This window comes from Plecotus auritus (assembly GCF_963455305.1).
Source record: "Plecotus auritus genome assembly, chromosome: 3".
Classification (NCBI taxonomy): Eukaryota; Metazoa; Chordata; class Mammalia; order Chiroptera; family Vespertilionidae; genus Plecotus; species Plecotus auritus.
This window is the reverse complement of record NC_137772.1, coordinates 202,122,588-202,150,497: the sequence shown is the minus strand read 5'-3', so window position 1 is coordinate 202,150,497 and position 27,910 is coordinate 202,122,588. Positions and strand designations below refer to the sequence as shown.

General features: G+C 44.2%; 1 protein-coding gene across 1 annotated transcript; it reads right to left on the bottom strand.

The window, feature by feature from the left end:
* Positions 1–8,447: 8,447 nt before the first annotated feature.
* Positions 8,448–27,542, bottom strand: GPRC5D (G protein-coupled receptor class C group 5 member D; the record flags this gene model as incomplete). The annotated part of the gene is made up of 3 exons (XM_080660238.1): positions 8,448–8,671; positions 21,781–21,837; positions 26,648–27,542. The coding sequence occupies 3 exons, from the start codon at positions 27,540–27,542 to the stop codon at positions 8,448–8,450; spliced, it is 1,176 nt and encodes a 391-aa protein (XP_080516364.1).
* Between the last annotated feature and the right edge of the window lie 368 nt (positions 27,543–27,910).

The window sequence follows — 27,910 nt, the reverse complement described above, 5'->3', positions numbered from 1 at the left end:
AGCAGTAGGAGTGGTGGACATTAGTCATGTTGCAGCTGAAGTTCAAGGTTCGGTTCCACTGGGTGTGGGCTTGACCCTTCTCCGTGTGTCTCTACCTCTCTTCTCCATGTGTCTAAGACAAACGTGTTTTCCCCAACTTTTGAGGCGAGTGGCAAAGGTGAGGGGGGAAGCCAAGAGGGATCATGGACCCTGAGGTTTTGCTCAAGGAAGGCAGAGGAGTGGCAACAGTGGAATGGGGTTTGGCAGCCCAGGTAAGACAGGAAGGAGACTTTAAAGCCAGTTTGGCGATTCACCTGATGTTTAATTGTAGGAGGAAATAAATCCATATCCCTTATTTGACAGAATTGATTCATAATATCTCTCGGAAAAGTCATGGTACCTAACAATTATTATTTACTTAATCCCCGAAACAGCTCTGTGGGGCAGGGCAATAGGAAATTGCTCTTTGGTGAAGGGAAAAAAAAAAGCCCATACACAGAAACCAAATGGCATTTTAAAATGTGTAGCTGAGTTAGGGAGTTACCTCCCAAGAGCCTGATGCTCTGCTTTTCATCAAAAGGAAAACCTAGCATGGAAAGGGGTGAGGTGAGGTTGGTGAATGGATGACACGCTGAATTAGGGCTATTTACATTCCACAAAGATTTGGTTGAGGGTTTCTCAATGGCTTTGCACCAACATTAGCCAAGTTTTGCATTGAAAAGGAGAATTACAAATAATGATCTATATCCTTCTAGACCAGTGGTCGGCAAACTCATTAGTCAACAGAGCCAATATCAACAGTACAACGATTGCAATTTCTTTTGAGAGCCAAATTTTTTAAACTTCTTCTAATGCCACTTCTTCAAAATAGATTCGCCCAGGCCGTGGTATTTTGTGGAAGAGCCACACTCAAGGGGCCAAAGAGCCGCATGTGGCTCGTGAGCCACAGTTTGCCGACCACGGCTCTAGATTATTCTAGTCTTTCCCAAGAGGGCATAATCCATGAGGAAAAAGCAATATAATTTCACATTTATTGTTGTGCCACAGGGTTGGTACCCAGGAAGTACCCATTTCCTTCCCTCTTGTCTTCTCTCCGGTCTCTGGCCTATGAGCCAAACGCAGGGGGCTGAGTAAAAGGTAGAGCCACAGAACACCTGGATCTGCTTTCTTGTTAGAAAAGAGTCTATAGGCCTCTGTATCCACAGGACTCAAGTCAACCTCTGCCAAAACAGGGAAGGACATGGAAGGGGACCCATTGCTGGAAATTGGTTTCTTTTCTATTATTTTTTTAAAATACCCCTACCCAAGGATATGTTTTTATTGATTTGAGAGAGAGAGAGAGAGAGAGAGAGAGAGAGAGAGAGACAGATAGGAGAGGAGAAACATTGATTGGTTGCCTCCCATATGTGTCCCGATCGGATGGAACCTGCAACCTAGGTATGTGCCCTGACTGAGAATCGAACCTGCAACCTTTTGGGGTACTGGATGACGCTCCAACCAACCAAGCCACCCAGCCAGGGCGGAAATTGGTTTCTTTTCTAAGAAATAAAGTTGTCTCTGGCGTTTGGACTAGTGGGCCACCATTTCGCTGATTTTTTTGTTCTTAAAAGGCAGTAGAGGAAGGCTCCCTCCCCATTCAACCACACTTGTCACCCCCTGGTCCCCCGCGGCTGTTAATCCGTCTTCAGGTCTTATGACTCCTGAATAATTAAACTCTGTTGTTAAATGAGGAACATCTTGGGGGCTGGAGGTTTTGGCCTCTGACAATCACTGTGATGATACTGGAGAAGAGGGTTTCCCAGCCAGGTCCTTGAGCTAAGCCAGTTTGATTGATGGCTGGGAACCAAAATGACACCTCCTTTGAACTAAATGAAAGCTAATAAAATGAAGTTCACAACCTTCCTCTCATCTTTTATTGTCAGACCAGAGGCCCAGTGCATGAAATTCGTGCACGGGAGGGGGGTGTGTGTCCCTCAGCCCAGCCTGCACCCTCTCCAATCTGGGACCCCTCAAGGGATGTCCAACTGCCCGTTTAGGCCTGATCCAGGTAGGACATCCCTCTCACAATCCAGGTCTGCTGGCTCCCAACTGCTTGCCTGCCTGCCTTCCTGATTGCCCCTAACCGCTCTGCCTGCCAGCCTGATCACCCCCTAACCACTCCCCTGCCAGCCTGATTGATGCCTAACTGCTCCCCTGCCAGCCTGGTCACCCCTAACTGCCCTCCCCTGCAGACCTGGTCCCTCCCAACTGCCCTCCCCTGCTGGCCATCTTGTCGCAGCCATCTTGTGTCCACATGGGGGCAGCCATCTTGTATGTTGGAGTGATGGTCAATTTGCATATTACTCTTTTATTAGATAGGATGAGAAATAGACCGCCTGTCACCTCTGCCTCTCGCTTCAGGCTGAGAGAACGTCCATCGCTGCAATACCTCATGGCTCCACTTGGTGGCAGTGGAACCTCAGGCATCGGCCCTCAAGGACGCCAAGCCCCTCAAAAACAAACATCTAAAGCTGCTTTCCCGTGAAGGGCATGAGGCAGAACAGCAGATATCCTGTGGGCTTGAGGCAAACGTGTCCAATTTTGAAAGGCTTGTGTGTATGAGCTGTTTGCGTCCTTCCTCCCACCGTCTTTAGAGAATTTGCTCCGATCTCCTCTGCCAGAGTTTAATTGCCCTGTGTCTGATTTTTGTGAAATTATCCAAAGTATTTCCAGACCATTTGCATGCAATCTGGCATCTTTACAGACAATGGTCTCATATGCTGTTGTTACTAATGTCGCCGAGTATGTTTGTGGTGAGAACATTGGCTTTTTGTCAGGAAAAGTGTGCCAAAACAAAAAGGTACAGCCTGGCCCTGGAAATGCAACAATAACACCCATTCTTTCCCCCTCCCGGTGCATCCTGGGTTTCCTTCCTTCATTTCCAGACTTGTCCTTACTGCTGAGAACTGAGCTGCACACAGCTGGTCGTTTCCTTCCTTGCCCATGTCCTTCCGTTGCTACCAGGTTGGGAAGGTTTGCCCCTCTCCCAGCCCTAATCTGAACAGGGATTATTTCAGAATTGGAAGTGGCGGGTTCAGAAAAACCTTTCTTCAGTGTTGACTGCGGAGATCTGGGATCTGGCAGGACAGCCTTCAGCTTGTGGACTGCTGCTTTGGGGAATTATCTGGTCCAAACTGTAGGCTTCTCTGGAACTCCTCTACCCAGGGCAGACAATGCTTTGCCCTCCCTGGCTTCAGGTGTGCAGATGGGTGTGGGGAGCAGTACATTGGTGTCTGACCCTGATTGCTGCAACCTCTGGATTATTACAGTTTTCTTGACCTTTCAGAGTGGGACACTCCAGTGCCTAAAATGTTAGCATTTGAGAAGGTCACAGAGTTTCTTTAATTGGTGCCTCACAGCCCTCACTTTTCAGAGGAGGGAACTCAGGACTGGTGGATATAACACAACTAGTAGCCCTGCACATGAATCCATGCGCCAGTAGCTCTCTGTGGGGCCTGGCTGCTCCGTGTCCGCTGCCCAGAGGCTCTCCGCGGCCCAGAGGCCCATCCACGGCCGGGCACAGAAAAGAAGGGGAAACTTTAATGAAATTTGCTTACTACATGTGCAATACCCAACTGTCTGGTCCCAGCTACTTCTAGTTCAGGCCCCCTCCCATATTAAGATCCGTCAACTAAACAAACACAAACAAACAAACAAAATACACGCCTCTGATAAGCCCATAATACAACATTAGGAAAGACTGAATAATAATGTATTGGAATAGATTAGAATAAAGGTCCCAAATTTAGTTTAATAGTTATAAATGTATTCATGCCCCCCCCCCCCCCAAATAAACCACATAAGTACTTGGTTTGACAGTCATGAGGAGAAGCAGCCTCCCAAGGCACAGACCCTGCTGTGCACAGAATGGGCTGTAAGACTGTTACGGACCCGTGATGTGGCTCAGCAGGCAAAGAGCCAAGGCAATCACAGGCAGTACTGACACAGTCGTGTAGTGTAGGTCCAGGCCGGCACTGTTCCCACGGGACGGGAGGCATGTTACACCACATCAGAATATTAAATCTATTTCCGTGGATCTCGTGGTACTGAAGAAACTTCTCACAGAGGAGCTTTTTAAAAGAACTACAGGATATACAGAACGATTGATGGAAATGGAGATATTTCATCTGGAGAGGAAAGGACTTTGCAGGGTGCATTATCATGATCAGAGCTAACATTTAATGTGCGCTTACTCTGTCGCCAGGCTCCATTTTAAGGGCTTTACTTGTATAATATTATTTAATACTTATAAGGCCTTGTAAGTTATTATGATTATCATCCCCTTTTACTTAACACCTGCAAGAATGGAAGCTCCAAGGTGACACAGCTACCAAGTGATAGGGCTGCCTTTGGATCCCTTATGCATAACCCCATGCTGCCTCCCAGCTGTCTTGAACAATGACTGCGTAACAGGTGGCTCAGTGTTAGGAGTTTTAGAGAGGCAGATCCCAGAAGAACTTCCTGCAAAGTGGTGGGTGACCTGCTGCTGGAGGTGTTCAATCTCAATGATGCTCTGTTGAGGATGACGTGGGGAATTCTGTGTTAGGAGAGAGGCTGGGCTCGATAATCTTAAGGACTCTTGGAATTCTCAGAGTTCTGGACTTTTATTGTCGTGCCTGGTATTTGAAGCTTAATAACCATGAAGAGATGACCAGTTTTATTGTACAATATTCTTCCCCCACACCTGCAACCCAGACACTTCCTTAGCCCTCAGGTGAAATGAAAATGCATTCCATTGTTTGGATGCTCCCTCACCTTTTGTGAGTGTTATTTGTTGCTGGATGTTATCATCCATTTTCTGGCTGGCAGTTGTATTAAAAATTTTTATTTTATTTTAAATAAATCTTTATTGTTCAGATAATTACAGGTGTTCCTCTTTTTTTTCCCCCATAGCTCCCCTCCACCTGATTCCCCACCCCACCCCATGCCCTTACCCCCTGCCACTGTCTTCATCCATAGGTGTAAGATTTTTGTCCAATCTCTCCTGCACCCCTCACACCCCCTTCTCCCTGAGAATTGTCAGTCCACTCCCTTTCTATGTCCCTGATTCTATTATATTCATCAGTCCATTCTGTTCATCAGATTTTTAATTCACTTGATTTTTAGATTCACTTATTGATAGATATGTATTTGTTGTTCATAATTTTTATCTTTACCTTTTTCTTCTTCTTCCTCTTCTTAAAGAATACCTTTCAGCATTTCATATAATACTGGTTTGGTGGTGATGAACTCCTTTAGCTTTTTCTTATCTGTGAAGCTCTTTATCTGACCTTCAATTCTGAATGATAGCTTTGCTGGGTAGAGTAATCTTGGTTGTAGGTTCTTGCTATTCATCACTTTGAATATTTCTTGCCACTCCCTTCTGGCCTGCATAGTTTATGTTGAGAAATCAGCTGACAGTTGTATGGTTACTCCCTTGTAGGTAACTAACTGTTTTTCTCTTGCTGCTTTCAAGATTCTCTCTTTGTCTTTTGCCCTTGGCATTTTAATTATGATGTGTCTTGGTGTGGTCCTCTTTGGATTCCTCTTGTTTGGGGTTCTCTGCGCTTCCTGGACTTGTAAGTCTATTTTTTTCACCAGGTAGGGAAAGTTTTCTGTCATTATTTCTTCTAATAGGTTTTCAATATTTTGCTCTCTCTTTTCTTCTGGCACCCCAATAATTCGGATGTTGGTACGCTTGAAGTTGTCCCAGAGGCTCCTTACACTATCTTCAAATGTTTGGATTCCTTTTTCTTTTTGTTTTTCTGGTTGGGTGTTTTTTGCTTCCTCATATTTCAGATCTTTGGTTTGATTCTTGGGGTCCTTTGATCTACAGTTGAATTTCTGTATATTCTTTATTTCTGACAGTGTATGCTTAATTTCTGACTGGTCCTTTTCCATTTTTTTTGCATTCTCATTAAGGTCCTTGAAGGTCTCACTAAGCTCCTCGGAGGTCTCATCAAGTTTCTCGGTGGTTTTTAGAAGATTCTTGAGTAACCTTATAAATGTGGTTTTGAACTCTATGTCCAGTAGTTTGCTTTCCTCCATTTCTTTCATTCATGACATGTTTCTTTGTCTCCGCATTTTGCTGCTTCCCTGTGTTGATGGAATGGTTTTCTGTGGTAGGTGACCAGTGGTTCAGCCTTTCACCTGAGGTGGACATTCTTGGTGCACCCCTTTGTGGGCTGAGTGCAAAGTCTTGGTGTAGTTAAGCCTTGATTGCTGTTGGTACACTGGGAGGAATTGACCTCCAAGCCAATTGGCTGTGAGGACCCACTGTGTCTATAACGGAAGAACTGCTGCGCTGGAGACACACTTATGGTGCAGGACTTGCTTCAGTGGGGCTTTGGTGCTCACTGAGTCTGCCTCTTGAATGTGTCACTTATGGATGTGAGGAGTTGAAATCTGGTGTCGTCTCACACTGACCACTAGATACACTAGCTTCTGGATCTCCAATGGGGTGCAGGTCAGCTACTTTCTGAGGCCACCCAGCAGGAGCTACAGCGAGAACTACAGTTTTCTCCTCTTTGCTTGGGGTTTGGAGGTTTTGGAGCTGTCTGACCAGAGCTGCAGTTTGTTAGGTTAAGGTGCAATAGGGCAGACCATTTATATGCAAAAGCTGCTGCGTGGAGCTTGGGTGTGTTTGTAGATTTTGCGGGGCGGGGTCTCAGGGAGTCACTAGGCTAGGGTGTGGTAAACAGCGATGGCTGCCAGTCGGCCGTCTCTGTGTCTCCACGTTTCCAAGTCCCCGTGTCCCACACCCCAGCGCAGTAAACAATGATTGCTGCACGCACCTCTGCTCGAAACCCACCCTCACTTTTCGACCCAACAGCAGACAGTCCAGCTTCTCCCCGTAGGAGTTTGGGTCCCCAGCGTCTCCCCAGAAACTGGAGTTCAGAGTAATTGGGAGCTTGTCTCCTTTTGGGTTGAAAAAAGCAGCGCACCTAGTTGCCCGCCGCCAGCCCGATTCTTGCGCCTCCGTACCTCAGCTTTTCAGCACTTGTGCACGTCTCAATGCTCTTTTCTCTTTCCTTCTAGTTGTAGAACTTCCACTCAGCCAGCTTTCCCATGGTTCTGGGTGATAGACGTTTTGTCTTTTAGTTGTAGTTTTGAAATTGTTGTGTGAGGCAGCAGTTTAGGTGTTTACCTATGCCGCCATCTTGGTCAGATAAAAAAAATTTTTTTTATTGAATTTATTGGGGTGACATTGGTTAATAAAATTATATAGGCTTCAGATGTATAATTCTATAATACACCATCTGTATATTGTATTGTGGTGATTGCATTTTACAGAACAGTTCTTCATAGCCTTGCTTTAGGGAAGATGCTATGTGAATATAGTCATCCCTTGGTATCTACCAGGTATGGGTTCCAGGACCACATCCTCCACCCTGTTGATACCAAACTCTGTGGATGTTCAAGTCCCTTATATAAAACTAGAGGCCTGGTGCACAGATTTGTGCACCGGTGGGGTCCCTCTGGCAATCTGGGACCCCTCGGGGGATGTCAGAGAGCCAGTTTCGGACTGATCCCTGCAGGCCAGGCCAAGGGATACCACTGGTGCACGAATCCAGGCACTAGGCCTCTAGTATGCATGTAAGATCTTTGGTTAATCTCTTCCTGCCCTCCCTTCTCCCCGCTTCCCTCTGAGATTCATCAGTCTGTTCCATGTTTCCATGCCTGTGCATTGAGTGTCTGCCCCCTGGTGGTCATTGTGCATCATAGCTATTGGCCGGTCAGCTGGTCGGCCAGTTGCTTAGGCTTTTATATATATAGATGGTGTAGTATTTGCATAAAACCTACACATATCCTTCTGTATACTTTAAATAATCTATTGATCATTTATAATACCTAATGCAATATAAATGCTATGTAAATAGATGTTATAGTGCTTAGGAAATAATGACAAGGAAGAAAAGTCTGTACATGTTCAGTACAGAATCAACCATTGCAGGCCTAACTACATAATACATGTCAGCAATGGGTAACATTCCCTCCCCCCCCCCCCAAATATTTTTAATTAATTAATTTTTCTGCAAAAAACTTTATTGTTTCCATTTAGTCCACTGCATGGGAGAGGGCTCTAGGGCAGTTAAAAGGATGCCTAGTGGTTTTAGGGAGAGGATCAGGCAAAAGCCGGACACCAGGGGGAGGCAGAGGGGCTCCTCAAAGGCCTCTGGGCTCCAAGGGTTCCTGGTCCTGCTTGAGGGAAGCCTTTGGAAGAGATACTCACCCAGACAGCCTGGGGGTTGGCTAGCCGGCGGAGGTGAGTCAGGTGTAGCCCATCTTCTTGATGAGTTTCACCTCCTCACCCAGGAAGTGGTTCTGCAGGAAGTCATACAGATGAGAGTCTAGGCTGGTAGAACCCAGAGTCTGCAGCTCCAAAAGGACCTGGTTCAGGCTCTTCTCCATGACCATGGCGGCTTCCTTGGCATCATGACTTTTACCTCTCATCTTGGGAAGGCTTCAGCATGTCCTGGAAGAGAATGCGGCTGATGTTGCATCTTTAAGAGACGCTCAGTGCCCTCGTGCTTCTTCTCCACCAACTCTGGGAAGAAGAAGCCCATGCACTCCAGAGCCACATTATCGCAGTCAAAATAGAAGCCTGGAGAGAGGTAGGTGTAAGAGGCCCACAGATGCAGGCTGACCAGGTGGTTGGCGATGTGGAATAATTCTGATGAATTTGGGAGCTCACGGTTATTTGGCAATAGGGAGTTAAGGTAAAAAACAAAAAAAACCAAAACGGTGTTGGCTGGTCGTGGAGGCTGAGGTGGTTCTGAAGGTGGTGACTGGAAAAGAGGTTGGAGGTTGGTCAGAGGCTGGAAGAAGGGGCGTCCCTGGCCTATCCCATCCAAACACTGTTGAAGCAAGAGACAGATTTGGGGACCACTGAGGGCATAGCATCCCCAAATATTTTAAATCTGGGTTGGTTGAATCTATAGATGTGGAACCTGTGAATATGGAGGGCTTGTTGTATATGCTATATTTAATATCACTTTATGTTGACATGGTGATAATGTAGAATCCTTTGCAAAGATACTTGAACTTTATAAACACCAGTGTCCTCAGATACATGCAGTCAATGCCTGAAATATTGCCCCATTTAGTTCTCTACATAAAAGCTACCACTTTTAAGTGCAAAAATACTAGTCCATATTGTTCTTTGAGGATGATTAATTGCATAAGAAAGAATCCTATTATTTGTATTGCTCAGCAAAATAAAAATGGACTGTGGGTTGCCCTTGCATAGCACGAGTTTAGTCATCTGAGTCCTAAGCCCATGAATTCTATGAACATTGGGAACTAGGGTGAGGGTCAGAGGGAGCATCTGACTGGGCTTAACTAGATGAGAGGGACAGAGAGGAGAGGACCAAGGTTGAGTGGGGGACAACGAGTTTAGTGGGGGTGAGAGGATGGGAAAGAGAGGGCTGATAGGTAGGAGGAAGAGTTGTAAAATCAGAGACCTGGCAAAATAATAAAGAGAAAATTATGTTAAGGTGAAGTTAAAGACTTAAGAGTCAGAAATTCAGGAGACTATTAAGTTATAATTCCCAGAGTATCATGAACTGTCTGAGACATTGGGCAGAGGGGCTTGGCCTCACCACAGAACCTCCTCGTGAGAGCGGCTATATCCTCCTGTCAGTTCCCGAAGGTCCCAGCCACATCATGTGAGAGGGGGATGATGTGAGAAGAAGCAGCCTCCAAAGGAACAGACCCTGCTATGCACAGAATGGGCTTCTTTTGATGACATGGACTCCAGCCCACCCCAAGCCCCTTCAAAGGCACTGGCTGGGTCCTCTGTTCCCCCATTTTCCTAACATACCTGGTGTCAATGACACACCAAATTGGTGCCTGTATGTTTTTTGCCAGGTCACTGGGGTTAGTGTGTGTGTGTGTAAGATTTCATTTTAAGAGAATAGGAAGAAAAATAGTTCTTTATCAATTCTGCATAAAGGATAAATGCAGAAGTTTTCATGCTCTTCAAATATCTTTTTTAGAGATAGTGGGAGTCTCTGAACTCCCTAGTATGTGAGTCAGGTGTCTGCTGGTGGGTGTGTGAGCACACACACACACACACACACACACACACACACACACTTACATATCCATATATGCACAGATCAGATGTCATTGCAAGGTACAGAGGATCATTTCTGTAAGTGAGATGAAACATTATCTTTAATCCTAACCACTGGCCATATGCAGATACATTGTCAAGCCAGAGAAAACAGAGCTCCTTGCAAATAGGTAGCAAATCTGAAGACTTTATAGCTGAGGAGGAGCGCATGCCACCAACTGTCCCCTACTTGGGTGAGCAACCCATTCCTGAGACCTGGATTTCCACACTTTCGCATGTGCCCTTTGGGTTGTGTCACAACCCAATGGCATTCTGTCGCTTTCCACGGCTTCCCAGATCCCTGCTTTTTTCAAGGTGTCTCTTCAGCCAGAAAGTCATTCCAGTCTTAAAAAGCTCCATATGTATTGTGACCCTCAGACCCTGCCTGGCTGCCCTAGAGCCCAGGCAATCACTCCTCACCATCCTTTATTCCATTCCAGGCACATGGTGCTTGTGATCGGGTCTGCCAGGCCTTCTTGGTTCTGATCCTTCAAGTTAAGAGTTCTTCTTGGTTCCAGTCACTCTGGTCAGAGACAAGTTTTTCCAGAAGTCCTTCCTTTGAGGGCCCCCAGCTCAAAATGCCTCCCACTGCAGTCCTCCCCGCACCCCCCCCCCCCACAACTCTTCCCAACTGTCCTCCAACTCTTGTCCTGCAGAACATTTGCATCTCAGCCCAAAGGTCACTTCCGTAGTGAGGCCTCCCAGAGCCAGCCAGTCTGATGCCTTCAGAGTACTTCTACTTTGAAATTACATTTATTTGTTGTTTTTTACTTGTTTTTCTCTCATTACATTATTCTATATATTTTGGGAAGACCAGAAATTGTTTTGTTTCCTCCTGTATTTGCAGGGGCTGGCATAGCGCGTGCACACATAGGAGCATTTGTTCATGAGCGAATAAACTTTCAGGGACAAAAAATTTATCTGTTCATCTTGTGTTCATTTGTCACAATTAAGATTATGGCATCTCACTCCGAGAATACCACTGTCAGATTCCTCCCTTGTGTTTTCTGTGCCAATCTATCCTTAAATAATTCTGATGAATTTCAGCTGATCCACCATCAGTTTTCTTTTTTGTTTTCATAAAAGAACACGGAAAACCAACGTGATAAAAGCTATTCACAAGCCCGAGGCCTGGAGGAAAGAAAGAAACTTCTTTTTACTCTTTGGACTGAATGCCTTTCATCAACTCCAAGTTTTCATTTCCCTGAAGCTTTCTCTGTCAAGCTTGGGAAAGCGCTGTTTCCTAGGAGAATTACACAAGAACAAACTTCAAAATGTGAAGAAAGAGAGAAGCATGCCCCAGAGCCAAACAGCAGAGAAGCCTTTCAGACGGATCCTCCCAAAGATCAAGTGCAGTCCTTTTCCCCAAGTGCATTCCTTTCCTAAACTGACTTGAACCAAATGGATGAACAAGGACCTTTCACACCATATAAACCAAGCTGGAAGGAGATAAGAGTACCAGCAAATAGGCTCAGTAAGGGTTTATCTTCCTAAATTTCAAGGCAACAAGCTGCTTCTGGTCACATGCTCTCCTGGATGGTGACTGGATGCAGCAGCTGTGGGGTGGGGGTGGGCAGAACATTACACCAGACCAGGGGAGAAAAGAAGATGCAAATTGGAAGCTGAATGTCCCCAAGGGCCTGACTGACTGAGAAAATCTTTCCATTGATTGTGCCATACAAAGCCAATCCCTTTCTGCCTTCCGGGGCCAAATTGGAAAAGCCTGGACAGTGTTTGCTACAAACCAGAGCACAGAGGAAGCCATTTCTTGTCAACCGAACAGCGCTTCCCAAACTCACACTATCTTAAGAGTTACCTAGGAACTTAAAAATGAGGAATCCCAGGACCCCTCCTGCAGGTCCTGGGTTAGTAGGTCTGGGCCCAGTATGAAAATTTTTATTTGTACCTCAGTAGATTGTGCTCATTAGGCAGGTTTGGGGACAGGCATTGGATAGTTGGCCCCATTTCTCCTTCCTTTGCTGATTCACCCATCTTCCAGGCAAGTCCCAGCAGCTGCCGTCCCAACCTTTGAAGAATCTCAGTGTGCTCTCTTGGTTTATTCATTCAGAGCTAGAGTGTGGTTCTGCAAACAGGACCTTGGTCGAGATGCCCCCGTGTTAAAGTGGAACTGGATGTGGAGGCAGAAGTATCAGGAGAGAATCCCTTTAGGGAGGGAGCAGGCTTCCCCACCTCTAGGCATTCTCGGGGCCTCTCTTTATGCTCCCAATACAATCGCCTCTCCCCCGACAATTTCCTCCTCCACCTCAAAGCTCGTTCCTGAATCTCTCTCTGTCTTTTGGAACTTCACAGCCTTCTCTTCATCTGTGCGTTTCCACTTCACACTCTACTGGTTCAACTCTGTACTCATCTGCTGTCCTCCCCAACCCACACCTGTTTCTCTTCCTGAGCTCGCCTCCTGGGTTACCTCTTCTACAAGTGGGACCCTCATCCCCTTAGTTACCCAGGCCTGGATCCTGACGTCTCTCTCTTTCTAATTTCTTCCACCCAATCCTAAATATCTGCTCATGGCAGTGGTTTGCAACCCAGGCTGCAAAACAGAAACATTTGGAAAGATCTTAAAACATAACCATGCCTGGGCTCCACTCCCAGAAATTCTGATGTAATTGGTCTGTGGTGAGGTCAGGCCATGGAGAGCTTTTAAAACTTCCCAGGTGATTCTACTGTGCAGTTTGGGCTCCCTCTCCTTCCCCATCACTCCCTTCCACAGGAGGCAAGTCTGATCCGCAGGGTTGGGCTGGGGTCAGGAGAGTGAGGCACTTACTTTGGGCACAGAATTCAAGGGAGTGTCCAAACCCTCAGTAATCATGATCAATAATATTTTATACAACATTTTAATAATAAAAATTAATGCCAAAAAAGTCCATGATAAACAACACATCAAAATTTTGTAAAACAGGCTGTTTTGGTGTGTTTGCTTTATAACCCTGTGTTATTGTGCAACAGGAGCAATTGTTTCCAGTCAGGCTGGGGTTCCGAGGCTGGTATGGCTGTCACAGTCCCCTCACGGGTTTATGAGGGTTCACCAAGGCTGCAAAAGATTAGGCAATGAGGCGCTCGAGATTTTTCAAGAGTTTATTTTACTTTTAATTTTTTTATTCATTGATTTTAGAGAGAGGAAGGGAGAGAATATGAGAGAGACAAATGTTGATTTGTTGTTCCACTTATCTATGCATTCATTGATTGATTCTTGCATGTGCCCCAACCGGGGATCGAATCCTCAACCCTGGGTATTGGGACCATGCTCCAACCAACTGAGCTACCCGGCCAGGCTTGAGAGTTTATACTAACTTTTTTTGTTTGATTTAAAACATGGGAGAGTATTTTGATAAGATCAATATTTAGAAATTCATCATTCAACTCATTTCTTCAATCGGACAGTTTAGCCCCCATAGTAATCCAATCCCACGATTTCCTTGAGACATTCTTGAAGGCAGTCCAGGAAAGGCATTCTAATCAGAGTTTAAGCAATGGCGCATCTCTGTGTCTCCTGAGGTAGCCACTTTGAAGTTCTTTAAATAAGCGAGTTCTGCTATATGTTAAAATGCAAACTTAATTCTAACTAATCTATCTTTGAAGAGCAGCAAACAATCTCTCACAAGAGACCAGTAGCTTCAAACTGGCCTGAGCCATTAAGACATTTTTAACAATTCCAAGAAAAGTCTTTCTTTACTCAGATGTCAAGTATTACTTCTCAAAGTCAAGGTCTTCACGATCACTCCCATTTAATGTTAATTGAGAAGCATCTCCCTCAAGTACAAAATACAGCAGCTTTTCTACCAAGAAACAACATAGATTTTCTAGTTTATTTCTCATTGTGTGCTTTTAAAATAAATGATTAGGCTTATTCTGAGAAAGGTGCTACAGAAGTATCTTGTTTACTATCTGAGTGTGAAGAGAAAAAAGGGAACCTCATTGTGCCCTAAGTTAAGTTGGTCTTGATGTGTGACAACCCTGTGTCCTCATGTCTCCAGAGGAAGTTTCTGAGAAAAAGTAGATTTAGAACTGAGTGTGGGAGGATGAAAAGTAGGATAAAAAGGCACAAATCTGACCAATACGAAGATATGTAATCCTAGGAAAAGGGAGCATTTATGTAAAAGAAGAATGAAGGAATAATGGGTAGAGAGAGTGAGGGAATGTTAGCCTAACCACACCACATGTTGAAATAAGAAATGATAAGTAGAGACCCTTTAGGTTTATGGGGCAATTATGAGATTTAATGTGGAGGGACATAAACCTTTGATGCTCTTTGAATTAGGAAAAAAAGCATCAAGATGAAGGATATATTAATCTAGAGGCCCAGTGCACGAATTCATGCGCTAGTGGGGTCTGGCCAGCCCTCCCCGATCAGGGCTGATCAGGCCAGGCTGGCCAGGAGGAGGGGACACAGGAGGTTGGCCAGCCAGCCCTGCCCCCTGGTCAAACTCCCGGTCAAACTCCCAGTAGAGGGAACAATTTGCATATTAGCCTTTTATTATATAGGATAATACCTACCCAGGCAGATATTTTGTTAGTTCTGTGCTCTAACTGAGCTAACCAGCCATTTACATCAGGAAGGTATTTTATAGTGAAGTTTTCATTGATACCTTTTCTTTTGGATAAATAAATAAAATCAGAAGAGGACTATTTTTTTTAAAATAAATCTTTATTCAGATTATTACAATTATTTCTCCTTTTCCCCCCCATAACTCCCCTCCACCCATTTCCCACCCCACCTTCTGCCCTTACCTCCCCCCCACTGTCCTCATCCATAGGTGTATGATTTTTGTCCAGTCTCTTCATGAACACCCCATACCCCTTTCCCCCTGAGAATTATCAGTCCACTCCCTTTCTATGCCCCTGATTCTATTATATTCACCAGATTATTCTGTTTCTCAGGTTTTTAATTCACTTGATTTTTAGGTTCGCTTGTTGATAGATATGTATTTGTTGTTCATAATTTTTCTCTTTACTTTTTTCTTCTTCCTCTTCTTTAAGAATACCTTTCAGCATTTCATATAATACTGGTTTGGTGGTGATGAACTCCTTCAGCTTTTTCTTATCTGTGAAGCTCTTTATCTGCCCTTCAATTCTGAATGATAGCTTTGCTGGGTAGAGTAATCTTGGTTGTAGGTTCTTGCTATTCATCACATTGAAAATTTCTTGCCACTCCCGTCTGGCCTGCATAGTTTCTGTTGAGAAGTCAGCTGACAGTCGTATGGGTGCTCCCTTGTAGGTAATTAACTGTTTTTCTCTTGCTGCTTTTAATATTCTCTCTTTGTCTTTTGCTCTTGGCATTTTAATTATGATGTGTCTTGGTGTGGTCCTCTTTGGATTCCTTTTCTTGGGGGTTCTGTGCACTTCCTGGACTTGTAAGTCTATTTCTTTCACCAGGTGTGGGAAGTTTTTGGTCATTATTTCTTCAAATAGGTTTTCAGTATCTTGCTCTCTCTCTTCTTCTGGCACCCCCATAATTCTGATGTTGGTACGCTTGAAGTTGTCCCAGAGTCTTCTTACATTATCTTCAACTTTTTGGATTTTTTTTTTGCTTTTTGCTTTTTTGGTTGAGTGTTTTTTGCTTCTTTGTATTTCAATTCTTTGACTTGATTCTTGTGTTCCTCTATTCTGTTTCTGGGTCTCTGTATAATATTTTTTATTTCAGTCAGTGTATGTTTAATTTCTAGTTGGTCCTTTTTCATATCTTCGAGGGTCTCGTTATATTTATTGGCCTTTTCTAGGATATTCTTAAAAAGTCTTATAACCGTGGTTTTGAATTCTATATCCAGTCGTTTGTTTTCCTCCATTTCTTTTGTTTGTGATCTGATTCTTTGACCCCGCATTTTCACTGATTCCCTGAGTTGGTAAGGTAGATATTTGTGCTAGGTTTCCAATATGGCCCAGTGGGTCTGCTTCCCCAGTTAACCTGAGGTGGACACTCTTGGTGCACCCCTTTGTGGACTGTGTGTACAGCCTTGTTGTAATTAAGTCTTTATTGTTGTTGGTATCACTGGGAAGAATTGACCTCCGGGCCAGTTGGCTGTAAGGATCAGCAGTGTCTATGCTGGGAGAAGTTCGGTGCTGGAGACAGCCTTATAGGATTAGACTTGCCAAATTGCAATAGCCTCTGTGCTCAGCTTGGATGGGGTGGAGTCTCAGTCTTGGCTTCCTGTCAGCCTTGCCCTTGCGCGCATGTGCGCTTTCAGTCCTCCGCCTTCCCCAGCTCGAGTCTCCGCCTGAGAGTCCAGACTCCCCCCACAAGAGCGTGGGTCCCCAGGGGCTCGCCTGGAACTGGGGTTCACTGCAGTCAGAACTGGGGCTCAGTGCCGTCAGGAGCCTCTGACTCCCTTCCACTAGGGAAAGCCTGTGGCAACCTCCGCAGCCTTTGTGCGCACTGGCACATGCGCGCGTGCGCACTTTCAGTCCTCCGCCTTCCCCGGCTCCCGAGTCTCCACCCGAGAGTCCAGACTCCCCCCACAAGAGCGTGGGTCCCCAGGGGCTCGCCTGGAACTGGGGTTCACTGCAGTCAGAACTGGGGCTCAGTGCAGTCAGGATCCTCTGACTCCCTTCCACTAGGGAAAGCCTGTGGCAACCTCCGCAGCCTTTGTGCGCACTGGCCTGCGTGCGCCTTCAGACTTCTGCCTTTCCCAGCTCGAGTCTCCACCCGAGAGTCCAGACTCCCCCGTAAGAGCGTGGGTCCCCAGGGGTTTGCCCGGAACTGGGGTTCAGTGCAGTCAGAACTGGGGTTCAGTGCGGTCGGAGGCTTCCTTCCCCCTTCCGCCAGAGAAAGTCAGCCAGGCTCTCAGCCGCCCTTCCTCTCTGCCCGCACAAAGCCCCTTTGCCGTACCTCCAATTCTCTGTGAGCTTTTCTCTTTCCTTCTAGTTGTAGAATTTTCACTCAGCCAGCTTTCCTGTGGTTCTGGATGGTGTCCGTTCTGTCTTTTAGTTGTAGTTTTGAAATTGTTGTGTGAGGCAGCAGTTTAGGTGTTTACCTATGCCGCCATCTTGGTTTTTTTATCCAGAAGAGGACTATTTAAAATACTTAAGAGAATAAGTGCCTTTCAAATTATGTAACCCATTACATATAAGTAAGTGAGTTTAGATCTTCAAGTAATACTTATTGAATTGAGTACAATAAGCTAATCATGGTTTTATTTATTCTTTTAAATGGTTCCTCATGAATCTCAACTTAGAAGACTATTGAGGTTTTTAGCTTTATGTGAATTGCTCCATAAACTCAAAAGGAATAAAATTGTATTTTCATTAAAATATTCTATAATTTCATAAAATTTTATTTTCCTGGATTGGTCTCTCCTGAGTGGGTCAGTCATGATGCATGTTATACCTTCTCCTGTTGCCCAGAGAACACTTCTCACTAGGGAGCAGACATATGTGACCAAGTCTGTACCACATGACCAGGCCAACTGAATGGACCAATGGTGGGTACTGGACCCAAGGGCAGCCAATCCACAGGCTGATTGTAAATCAAGAGGAGGAACAATGCAAAAGAGCTCCCAATCAGAGACAGTGATGAATAGCTGGACCAATCAGACCCCCTCTTAGGAGTCTGAATTATGACATATAGGGAGAGAGTCAGTCAGCTGATAGTGGCTAAGCGGGGGTTGTGGGACCAGAGCAGGGGACAACAAGCTCATCCCAATGCCTGACAGTAGTCCATCTATATGAAGCCAGATGAGTGACTATACTGGGTTCCCAGAGAGTTGTCTCCCGGCTGCCATGTGTAACCTTACAGTACAACTTCATTCCTGAAACAGCCTGAATGAAATACTTGGAACATACAGTCCCCTTCTCCCCCAATCTAACTAATACATAGTCCAACATTTGGTTAAATTGTGCTATCCACTTCAGAGGCAATTTGTTACAAAGATGTTCAATTTTACCTTTACTAATTTTAGGAAAAACATTTTGGGAAACAGTATGAGCTATCATATGTGGCTTCAATGTGTTCATTAAAATTTGTGAGCTGACTCAACAGAAAATTTCCTGCCTGTAAAACAAACAAAATAAACAAAATTATGTCAAAGGTGTCATTGCTATCATTTGGGGATTAGAAAGTAAGAGGATCAGTGATGATGGTTTTCTTCCAAAGATGTGAGGTTGCATGGGCTGCTGTTTCCTCTCAAATTAGGGTCTTTATGTGGTTTGTTAAGTAGTATGCCACCTAATCGATAGGTCAGAGGCTTAATGTTTTGTGTGTTTTTTCCTATTACCAATAAAAGCAGAGATAAACTCTGGTCACTTAACCTAGGTACTGGTCTGTGCTGAGAACATTGCTCAGGGCACAGATTTAAAAAAGGAGCAGTTAATTTGAGAGTAGCAGAAATATATATGAAAATGGAACATTGTGTAGAGGGTGAGCACTTAAACAGCAGTTGCGGACCTGGATTCTAGTTGGTTCTGTCACTAACAAGCTATGTTATCCTGGGCAAGTCCCTTTCCTCATCTCTAAAAGGAGGGAGCTGTTGCCCTGGCTGATGTAGCTCAGTTGGTTGGGTGTCCCATGCACCGAAAGGTCATCAGTTCCATTTCCTGTCAAGGCACATGCCAGGGTTGTGGGCTCAATCCCGGTATGGGATGTGCAGGAGGCAGCCAATCAACATTTTGTTCTCTCTCTCCCCACCCTTTCTCTCTCTCTAAAAATCAATCAAAAAAAAATTTTTTTTTGCATTGTGTTATCTCCCCCACAAATAACATACACTGAGTGGCCAGATTATTATGATCTCTGAACGCATAATAATCTGGCCACTCATTGTATATCCTATATAATAAAAAGCTAATATGCAAATTGTCCCCTCGACCAGGAGTTCCACCAGCAGGCAGGCTGGCCAACTGCCCATGTCCCCTCCCCCTGGCCAGGCTGGCCGGACCCCACCCATGCATAAATTCATGCACCGGGCCTCTAATACACACACACACACACACACACACACACACACACACACACACACACTGAGTGGCCAGATTATTATGTGTTCAGAGATCATAATAATCTGGCCACTCAGTGTATATCTACCAAAGCAGTGCTGTCTGCCCAGGACTGATCCTGAGAACGGTTTTGGGTACCCTGCACATGCTCAGGAGATACTCACTGACATTGAAGAAGTCCATGCTGTACATTGGTCATTAAAAGGGAGTCTTAGCTATTTTTCAAAGATCTTTCACACAGCAGCGCTCAACATTCACTGGTCTGAAATACCCCATTTGTTTCTCAGGGGAGGACCACACCTTACTTGTAAATACAGAAATATAGGCATGGAGAAGTCTGCTGGAGTGGGAAAAAGAGTTGTCTATCCATTGGAAAACCACTAACCACTGTGTGATTTTGGGCAAGTCATTCCATCTCTCTAGAGTTCTGCTTCCTCATCTGCAAGGTCATTGGGCTGAATTAGATCCTTAGAACCCTTCTGGCAGCACATCTCTGATGCTGTCCTGTCCTACCTGCTACATATAACAAATACTAAGGACAGATGAATCCATGAGGAAGGACATGGGGCTGCATGAGGAATGAAGGCAGAGTAATTAGTGCAGAGGCATCGGTTCATTAGAAACTTCAAGACAGGCAGACCCTGCTTTTTATGTGCAGCACCTAAAATCCTTTATGAGCATCAACTGGGTGGCTCTCCCTTTGCTGTTACTGGTTCATCAAAGCAGGTCACTGACCTCAGCCGCATATGCCATCGTGCTCGCTGTCCTGGGGTGCAGACATCATGGGAGAGAGCCTGCCAGCCTCCAAGTCTGTGAAATGTCCTCGTTATTTAAAATACCCAACTGTGGGATCCTGAGGATTCTGCTATGACTTTTATCACAAATGCTGGGTCACTGATATGTAGGGGCCCTTTATAAAAAGTGACTAGCCCTGGCTAGTGTTCTCGGTGGGTAGAGCGTTGGCCTGTACACCAAAAGGTCTCGGGTTTGATTCCCTGTCCAAGGCACGTACCTGAGTTGCAGGTTTGATCCCTGACCCTGGGCAGGTGCGTGTGGGAGGCAACCAATCTATGTGTTTCTCTCACATCAATATTTCTCTCTCCTCTCCTCTCTGTCTCTCTTCCTCTCTCCTCTCCCTTCCACCCCCTCTAAAAATCAATGGAAAAATATCCTTGGGGTGAGGATTAACAAAACAAACACACAAATAAACAAAAATGACTAGAAGAGCATTCCAAGAGTGAGTTGCTACTGACCTCTAGACTTTGTCAGATTAGCGTGACCCTAATTTCTTCAGACCAGGGTCTTTCGGTCCCATTGGTAAGAGGAACCAATTTGTTCTAGCGTTGCTAAGGAAGGGAAGCTTTCAGTTACAGAATGAAGAAAGAGACACATAGTCAGGTAGGGTGGCCAGCAAGACTGTAATTATGCTTGAATAGGCAGTCTTCTGATGAAGGTCCAGATGGATGGAGAGGACCAGGAAGCAGAGCAGGAAGGATGAGGTGATATTTTGTTGGTAGTGTGATTCTGTGGGCTCCCCAGCAGCCTACCAGGACTACATTAGGATGGTCTTCTGGGTTTTCACTACTCGTGATTCCTGTGGACTTTATAATTCTGCATCAGAGTTTAGCCGTGGGATGAAATACTCTTGTGTGAGATCAACAGTCTAGAAAGGAAGAAATGCCAACATAAACTTTCTGAGGAAACATAGGGAATGACACTCTCTAGAACTATGTTTAAAATATTATTATTTCACCATCATTTAATACTTTGTTAATAAAAAAGGGAAAAAAAATTGAGCCTACCCATATCAGAACTTCTTTACCCTTAGTCGTTGACAAGAATCTCTTTGCAAGATTCTTGAATAACTGATCACTGGAAGTTGAAAGTAACCCAAGAAATTCTCACAGGGGATAATAAAGATTTTCCCATCATGTAAAGGCCCTCCAGAGGGTTAATTATAGCAAATGATACAGCTATGTCCTGGACTGTGCGTCATTCCAGGAAAAGGCTGAGTCTCAGATAACAGACCAGAGGGATTAGCCTAGAGTTGCCTAGTACAGTTTGTGACTTTCACTCTTGCATTTTAGTTACTTCTGATCCCCATAGTACAAGTATTGTGTCTGGATTGTGTGACTTCAGGCCATCACAGCACAAAAACAAGTTTCCTCCAATTCTGTTCCCTCTGCTTTTGCCCAGAAGGATTAAAATTGGTACATCCATCTAGACATGCAGATGATGAAGTCAAGACCTAGCCCAGCTCTTGGGGCAGCCTGGGCAGCTGGAGCTGGACAGTGACTCAGACAGGCAGCCAGTGGGGCTCAGGGGATCATTTCGACAGCTGATACTAAAAACATACTTACAATCCCCTGCTCTTGTGCCCAGGGCAAACAGCGGTGACCTGCTTCTCTGTACCCTCAAACAAACCCTCAAGCTGCCTTTTCTTTCCAGGGACACTCACCTGCACCAGAATATATTGTTGCTGGCAGTGGCGATGGGGATTGGGAAGGGCTTGGGCACAAGCAAAAGGCCTGACTTGCCTTTATTGTGCCACCCTGGTATGGTTTAATCTAGAAGGCTCAAGCTCCACATGCCTGTAAGGATGACCCTGCCCTGCTACTCCTCTCTCAGGTCAGTAGAATCCACCGAAGACGAAGCCTGACCATGCTCTCCTAAGGTGGGAGTGCTTGCTCTGGCCCTCTCTGGTGAATGTAGATGAGCACATTTACCTGTAGCTGAATATGAAGTTAATGCTACATCCTCCTCAGCTCCATCACTGTCTCGGGCTGAAAGCCAAAGGAGGGAAGGGCTGGGTTAGTGTCAGAGCTTCACTGGGAAAAAGCACATGAGGACTAGGGGAAGATTTAATGGCTTGCAAAGAGGTTCTTGGCCCTTTAAAAAGGAATTCTCCATTGAGGCTGTTCTAACAACAACAAAAAATCTGTAATCTAAAAAAGAGTACTTTTTAAAACTTCTGAGGAAGATTGTCTATGGAGAGCCTTTTGTGTTCAGGAGAAGCTCATCTGTGGTTAGTAATTAAAGAGGCTGAAGATTCCTCATTGCTTTCTAGAGAAAAAACACGGGCACTGGGTCTGAGCCTTTGCTCTCTAGTATCACCACACGACCAGGGCATCTCACTGTCTTCAACAGCAAAATAAAAAGCCTCAACCAAGTCATCTCTAAAGTCTCCTTGAGGCTTGACACTACACATTTTGATTCAATGTAAAAAAAAACTGGACATGATATAAAACATCATTAAAGACAATTTTATATTGTTGTAGAATATCACACATGTAGTTATTTGTTGAATGTCTGTCTCCTCAACAGGACTGTAGCTTTATGAAGAAAGGAGCTGTGTTTGTCTCTAAGGCTAGGCCCTGGCTCAATACATGTTTGTTGTTTGATGGTTACAGACATAGCTGGGCCACTAGAATTCACACTTCGGGCCTGGAGTTGGAGCAGGTCAGCTCTGCTCTCTCATTGGTTAGCTGTGTTACCCAGGCCCAATTCCTTAACTGATTGTTGCCTTTGTTTCCTGATGGAAATAAAAGAGGGATCATGATGATCAAAACAGTAAATCTATTTCACAGGTTTGTTTTGAAGATTAAATCAACTAATGTATATAAAGCCCTTAGAACAGGATATGATATACAGTATAGAAACCACCACAGTGCTATCCTTTGTGTATTATTATTGGTGGTACTGCTGGTGGCATAGTTATAAATGATGGTCTGACATCCTCCTACTGGCATATTTTAGAGGGATTGGATCCGGTGATATATGAAAGGCTCTTTTTTCCTTCACACGAGAATGAACTGAATTTTTGGTTTAACTTAGTTCCTTGTGGCATAACAAGATTCCTTCACACTCAACCCCTTGGTAACCAATGTTTGTCTAACATTCTTATCAGACCAGATCATAAGTTAGAGAAGCCCAGTCCTCCAGCTCACTGCCTTCCTCCCCACTTTGTGCCAGTTCTCTCTCTTTGTGACCTGTCGCTCCTGAGGGTGACAAAAAGAGCAGGTTTGCAATTTGTTCCCCTGAAAGAACAAATGAAAGTCATACCCCCGGGGACCATTCAAATTGGGTTTCTCATAGTAAGGTGGGTGCTTTGAAGAAAAAATTGTTGAGAATTCTTAAAAAGAACCATGTTCAGCAAAAGTGAGTAATTGCTATAAGGAAAACAACCCAAAGGGCTTATGTTTGCAAAATCATTTTTCTCTTGGTTCATATTATTTTGTAGTCATTGACCCATTTTTATATTACACTAGAGGCCCGGTGCATGAAATTCATGCACAGGAAGGGTCCCTAGGCCTAGCGGTGATTAGGGCCAATCTGTGGGGCGACCGGTGGGGTCATCGGGGGGGTCCCCCCGCTAGCACCCACATTGGCTGGCCTGGGACCTGTGGGCTGGGAGCAGCTCCTGCATTCAGTGTCTGCCCCTTGGTGGTCAGTGCGCATCATAGCAACTGGTCCTTCCACTGATCATTCCGCCATTCAGTCAATTTGCATATTAGGCTTTTATTATATAGAATAGACTTATTATTTTTGTCTTAAAACCTTCAAATGAAGTAATACTAGGTTTGTTTGTACACATTCAAACACTGGATGGAAAAATGCCCACAATAATGTGATACTTCCAAATATTCATGGGTCTTGCTTTGACCAAACCTGATATAACAATATTCTAATTAGTCTAAAACAGGTAAAGTAGGCAATAATTAGAAAAGGAGCTTTCCCACCCTAAAAAAGATTCATAGCTGATATCCTACTATACTTAAGGTCTCTTCAAATTCTATCACATTTAAAATTCTCAGTTAAAAGAACAACTAATTTTAAAAGATCAATCAATATACTGCTTGTTAGGAACACATTTGTAACAGGGCATAGAATATTTATACCCAATTGTTTGGTGTCCTGTAGCAACATGACTGCATTTTCATTCTTCATCCAGATGTTTTTATATCTTGGAGTTAAGTCCATAAGCCACTTCAGAGAGATTAAAGCCTAATCTTCTTTTGAAAGACTTCCAGGGAAATGGGGTCCTTAACTCCCTTTGCTGATCTATTTCAGTGTTTACCAACCCTTATTTTCCTATTTAATCTAAATCCCTCATGCTTTGGTTTGAGTCCATTTCTGCCCATTGTCTTCAGTTGGACGCAGAAAATAACAGGACAATAGCCTCTTAGAGAGAGGTTTTTATACTTGTGAAATTCCCTGTGCATCCCCTCTTGGATTATTCTTCTTTCAGTTGAATAATTCTGGTCCCACAACCCAGTGGTAAATAAAATAATTATGTGGCTGGAGTCACAGCTACGAACAGTATTAATCAGAAGAGTCACATAACAAACGCATACTTCACAGACTCAAACAAGATGTCATGTTTTAGTACAGAATTAAGAGAGAGGTAATTTAAACAGTCCACGAGAATGGCACATCCAGAACGGCCATCTCAGTTTCAATAGCCTTTCCGCATAGGTCTGACGTTCTAACTAACCCTTTAATCATCGTTGTGGTTTCCCACCGAAACCTCTCCAAGTTCCCCACACTTCTCATTAGTGGATCCCAGGACTGGAAGGGGTGTTCTTGTTAGAGACTGACCCATGTTGAGTACAATGGCCTGATTGTTCTTGCTGACCACAGGTTTGTTTATATAGTACAGAGATTGTTTCCTGAGCAAACAAAAACAAAGACAGTGCTAAGCTGCTGTCGCATTGTCAGCTCATGACCTATGACACACTTAGAATTTTTCATGTAATTGTTATTATACTGTACTTACTATATTTGCCTGGTTCTTATCTATTTTGTGTCTATTTGTATGTTTTCCCTGAATTTTAATCATTTTTCTAATATTTGATATTTGTACTTTTTCCAGGTGACCTAAATTCTGATTCCATTCCCTAAAACTTAAGTTTCTGGTTATTCTGCACGATTTTGGAGCACAATCTATGTGTTCTTTACTACACAATTGTCCCCCGCACCCCGCCGCCCCCAACAAAGTATCAAACTACACTGACACTATCACGGGCAGGCTCTTCTCTGCTCAGAAATGGACTTTCTAACCATGCTCGGAGGAAGAGGGCTAATCCCAGGAAACACTGTGCTTTTGCAAGCTCTTGCTCTTCCACCAGGACACTCCTTCAACAACATTAAACACTTGCCCAATATTTTTGGGGTATGGAATATTGATCACTACAAATTCCAGTGTGTTTGGGGTTTATGAAACTAAGACTTCTTTCTCTCTCTCCTCCTCTCTCTGACTTTTGTTTCCTGGAAACATGAAACAACAATAAAACAAACACGGGAAGTTTTATCCTATCTTCTGGTGAGAACTATGAGAAGTAGTTTCAAGGAAGATGGACTCTGCAATTCTGCCACAAACCTCAGCGAGCTGATTACACGGCATCAGTAAGCAATGAAAAACTGCGATCGGAAGGGTATATACTGTCAGTGTCTGGCTCTCGGTCATCTGAACTGAAAAGCATTAATGGATGCATCTATCTGAGAAGGATTTAGTTTGAATGTGTAATTAGCTATAGATTACAGCTTTAAAAAGTGTATGCACTTGAAAGGAAAGTTCCTATTAATTTTTGAGCCTAGTGACCATTATATGTGCTATGCAGTCTATAAAATAGCATCATCTTTGCACATTAGAAATAAATTGTAAGAAATCAGATGCCTATTAAGACACAAGAATTGATGTACAACTAGGACATTTGGTTATGAATAATATGCCAGATGTTTTAGAAAGGAAATAAAGAGTTTTGACATATTTCCAGATGACTGAAATTAGCCACCATTTTCCCCAGGTTGTTGGTGTCCAAGCCTCCTTCTTGGCATGGATAATATATTTTATTCTTTAATAAAGGATAGTCAGGTGGCTTGCTCTTACATAAGGATCAAAATGTGACCTAGAAATTATTATGAAAATGTCACATAAGCACATTGCTTTTATTTCTATTAATGATGGTACATCTGTGCCTTTACTCAGGATTCTGACTTAATGCCTCTTCCTGTCCCTTTTTGTAAACCCTGAAGGGTTTTAAGCAGTGAACACTTTGAAAAGCAGAGATCTGGAGTTATTGGGCTTTGTGATTTTAACGAGGTGATGAGTCCTGCAAATCAGTTTATGATGATGTTTGGGCAAATTAACTTTGAGACTTAACTTTTAAAATGTCAATCACTGTTGCCAGGATTGACTTTTGTACTTGACAGCCACAACATCTGGATTTAGCGTTATATGTCATGCAATTGCGTGGTGCAAGCCTAATTTGGGGCTGATTAAGTCATTTTATAGTGGGTGCCTTTCTTTACCCAGCATGAGGACTAGAGCCACACCCTCTTTACTTAGGGCCTTTGATTAATTTCTGCCTTGGTCTCATTCCATTGGTCTCTCTGTATTTTGGAAGAACTCATTTTTCGTAAAAGTTTAACCTTGATTCTGGGGTCTTCATTTCCATGCTTGAACTATTTAGCCATCCACTAAATTCTGGCCACTTCCTTTTTGTTCCCTCTTGGCTATCTTCTTGTCCTATTTCTCTCCTGTTTCTCCCACAGAAGAACCTCCCTGCTCTCTGAATACCCCCAGGAAAGTACCTCTTGAGAGTTCCTGGTTCTCCGCTCTGAAGCTGCATTGGTAGACTGGGGCCGAGCAGGCATTGCCCTGTAAAGAGCAATCCTGTTTACACGATCTGTAGAGAATGCAGAGCTCAGGTATGATGTACAGCAGCAGGAAAACCCATGCATTGGTGACCAGGGCAATGCAGACGACAGGGTCATCCCACTGGGGCTGCCGCTGGAGCTGTGGGTTGCCTCTCAGGAGCATGGAGATCCACACCACCCAGATAATGATGGAGATGAGCATAGTGACGAAGATGAACTTTCCATGCTGCTTCCAGTTCTCACATGGGCCACAAAAGGTGGCTTTGGAGACGAAGAAGGTGATGGCCATCAGGAGAAGGACATAGACCAGGAGTACCACAAAGTCCACATTGAGCTGACAGGGTGCCATATGTACAAACATCATACATCTGGTCATTATGAGAGTCACATACTCAATGGCAATGATCGTCTGCAACAGGCTACAACCAATAGCAATGCACAAAATTGTCGTCCAAGAGAAGGAGACTCCACCGCGGACTAGCTTCACTAGGTTGGAGGCATGAGCCAAGAGGCATGAGAAACAGAGAGCAAAGAGAACCCCAAAGAAAAAGTAGCGTACAGGGGCAGTCTGCTGATTGAACTGGAAGATGAAGGCAAAAGCAAGGCTAAAGAGCCCCAGCACACCCAGGAGGAAGAGGACCTGGGTGGGGAGGACATTCCACCGGCAACAGTCTTGAACCTTTCGCATGAGGAAGAGAAATGCCAAGAGCAGAATAATTGTAACCACTATGCCAATTATTGCCAGGCACTCCAGCACAATGCCCCATGGCCCCTCTGTGTCACAGAGGAAATAATAGTCCCCAGTGGACTCGCTGAAGTCCTCATACATGGTGACTGTAAGTGGACCTCACGAGAATGGACTTCTGTTTTCCTGCAGAAAAAAGATGAGACAAACTTATGACTTTACATCTACCCACAAGAATGCATGTTGGGTATATGCATGTCACTATAACGTTTCTCTGTCTAAAATAAAGACATCTGGACATACTAAATGAAATCGCCCCCAAACTATCAAACCCTCAAAACTATCCTAGCTCTATCCTTCTGGGAAGAACAGAACAGTCTTTCCAGATAATCCATCTATTTCTATGTTACAATTGCTCTGTTACAAGGCTTTTTGAAGTTAATGCAGAATCTTTTTCATAAATTGGTGTGTTTGACAAGATATGCATGATAGGATTCCAGATAAATCAGGCT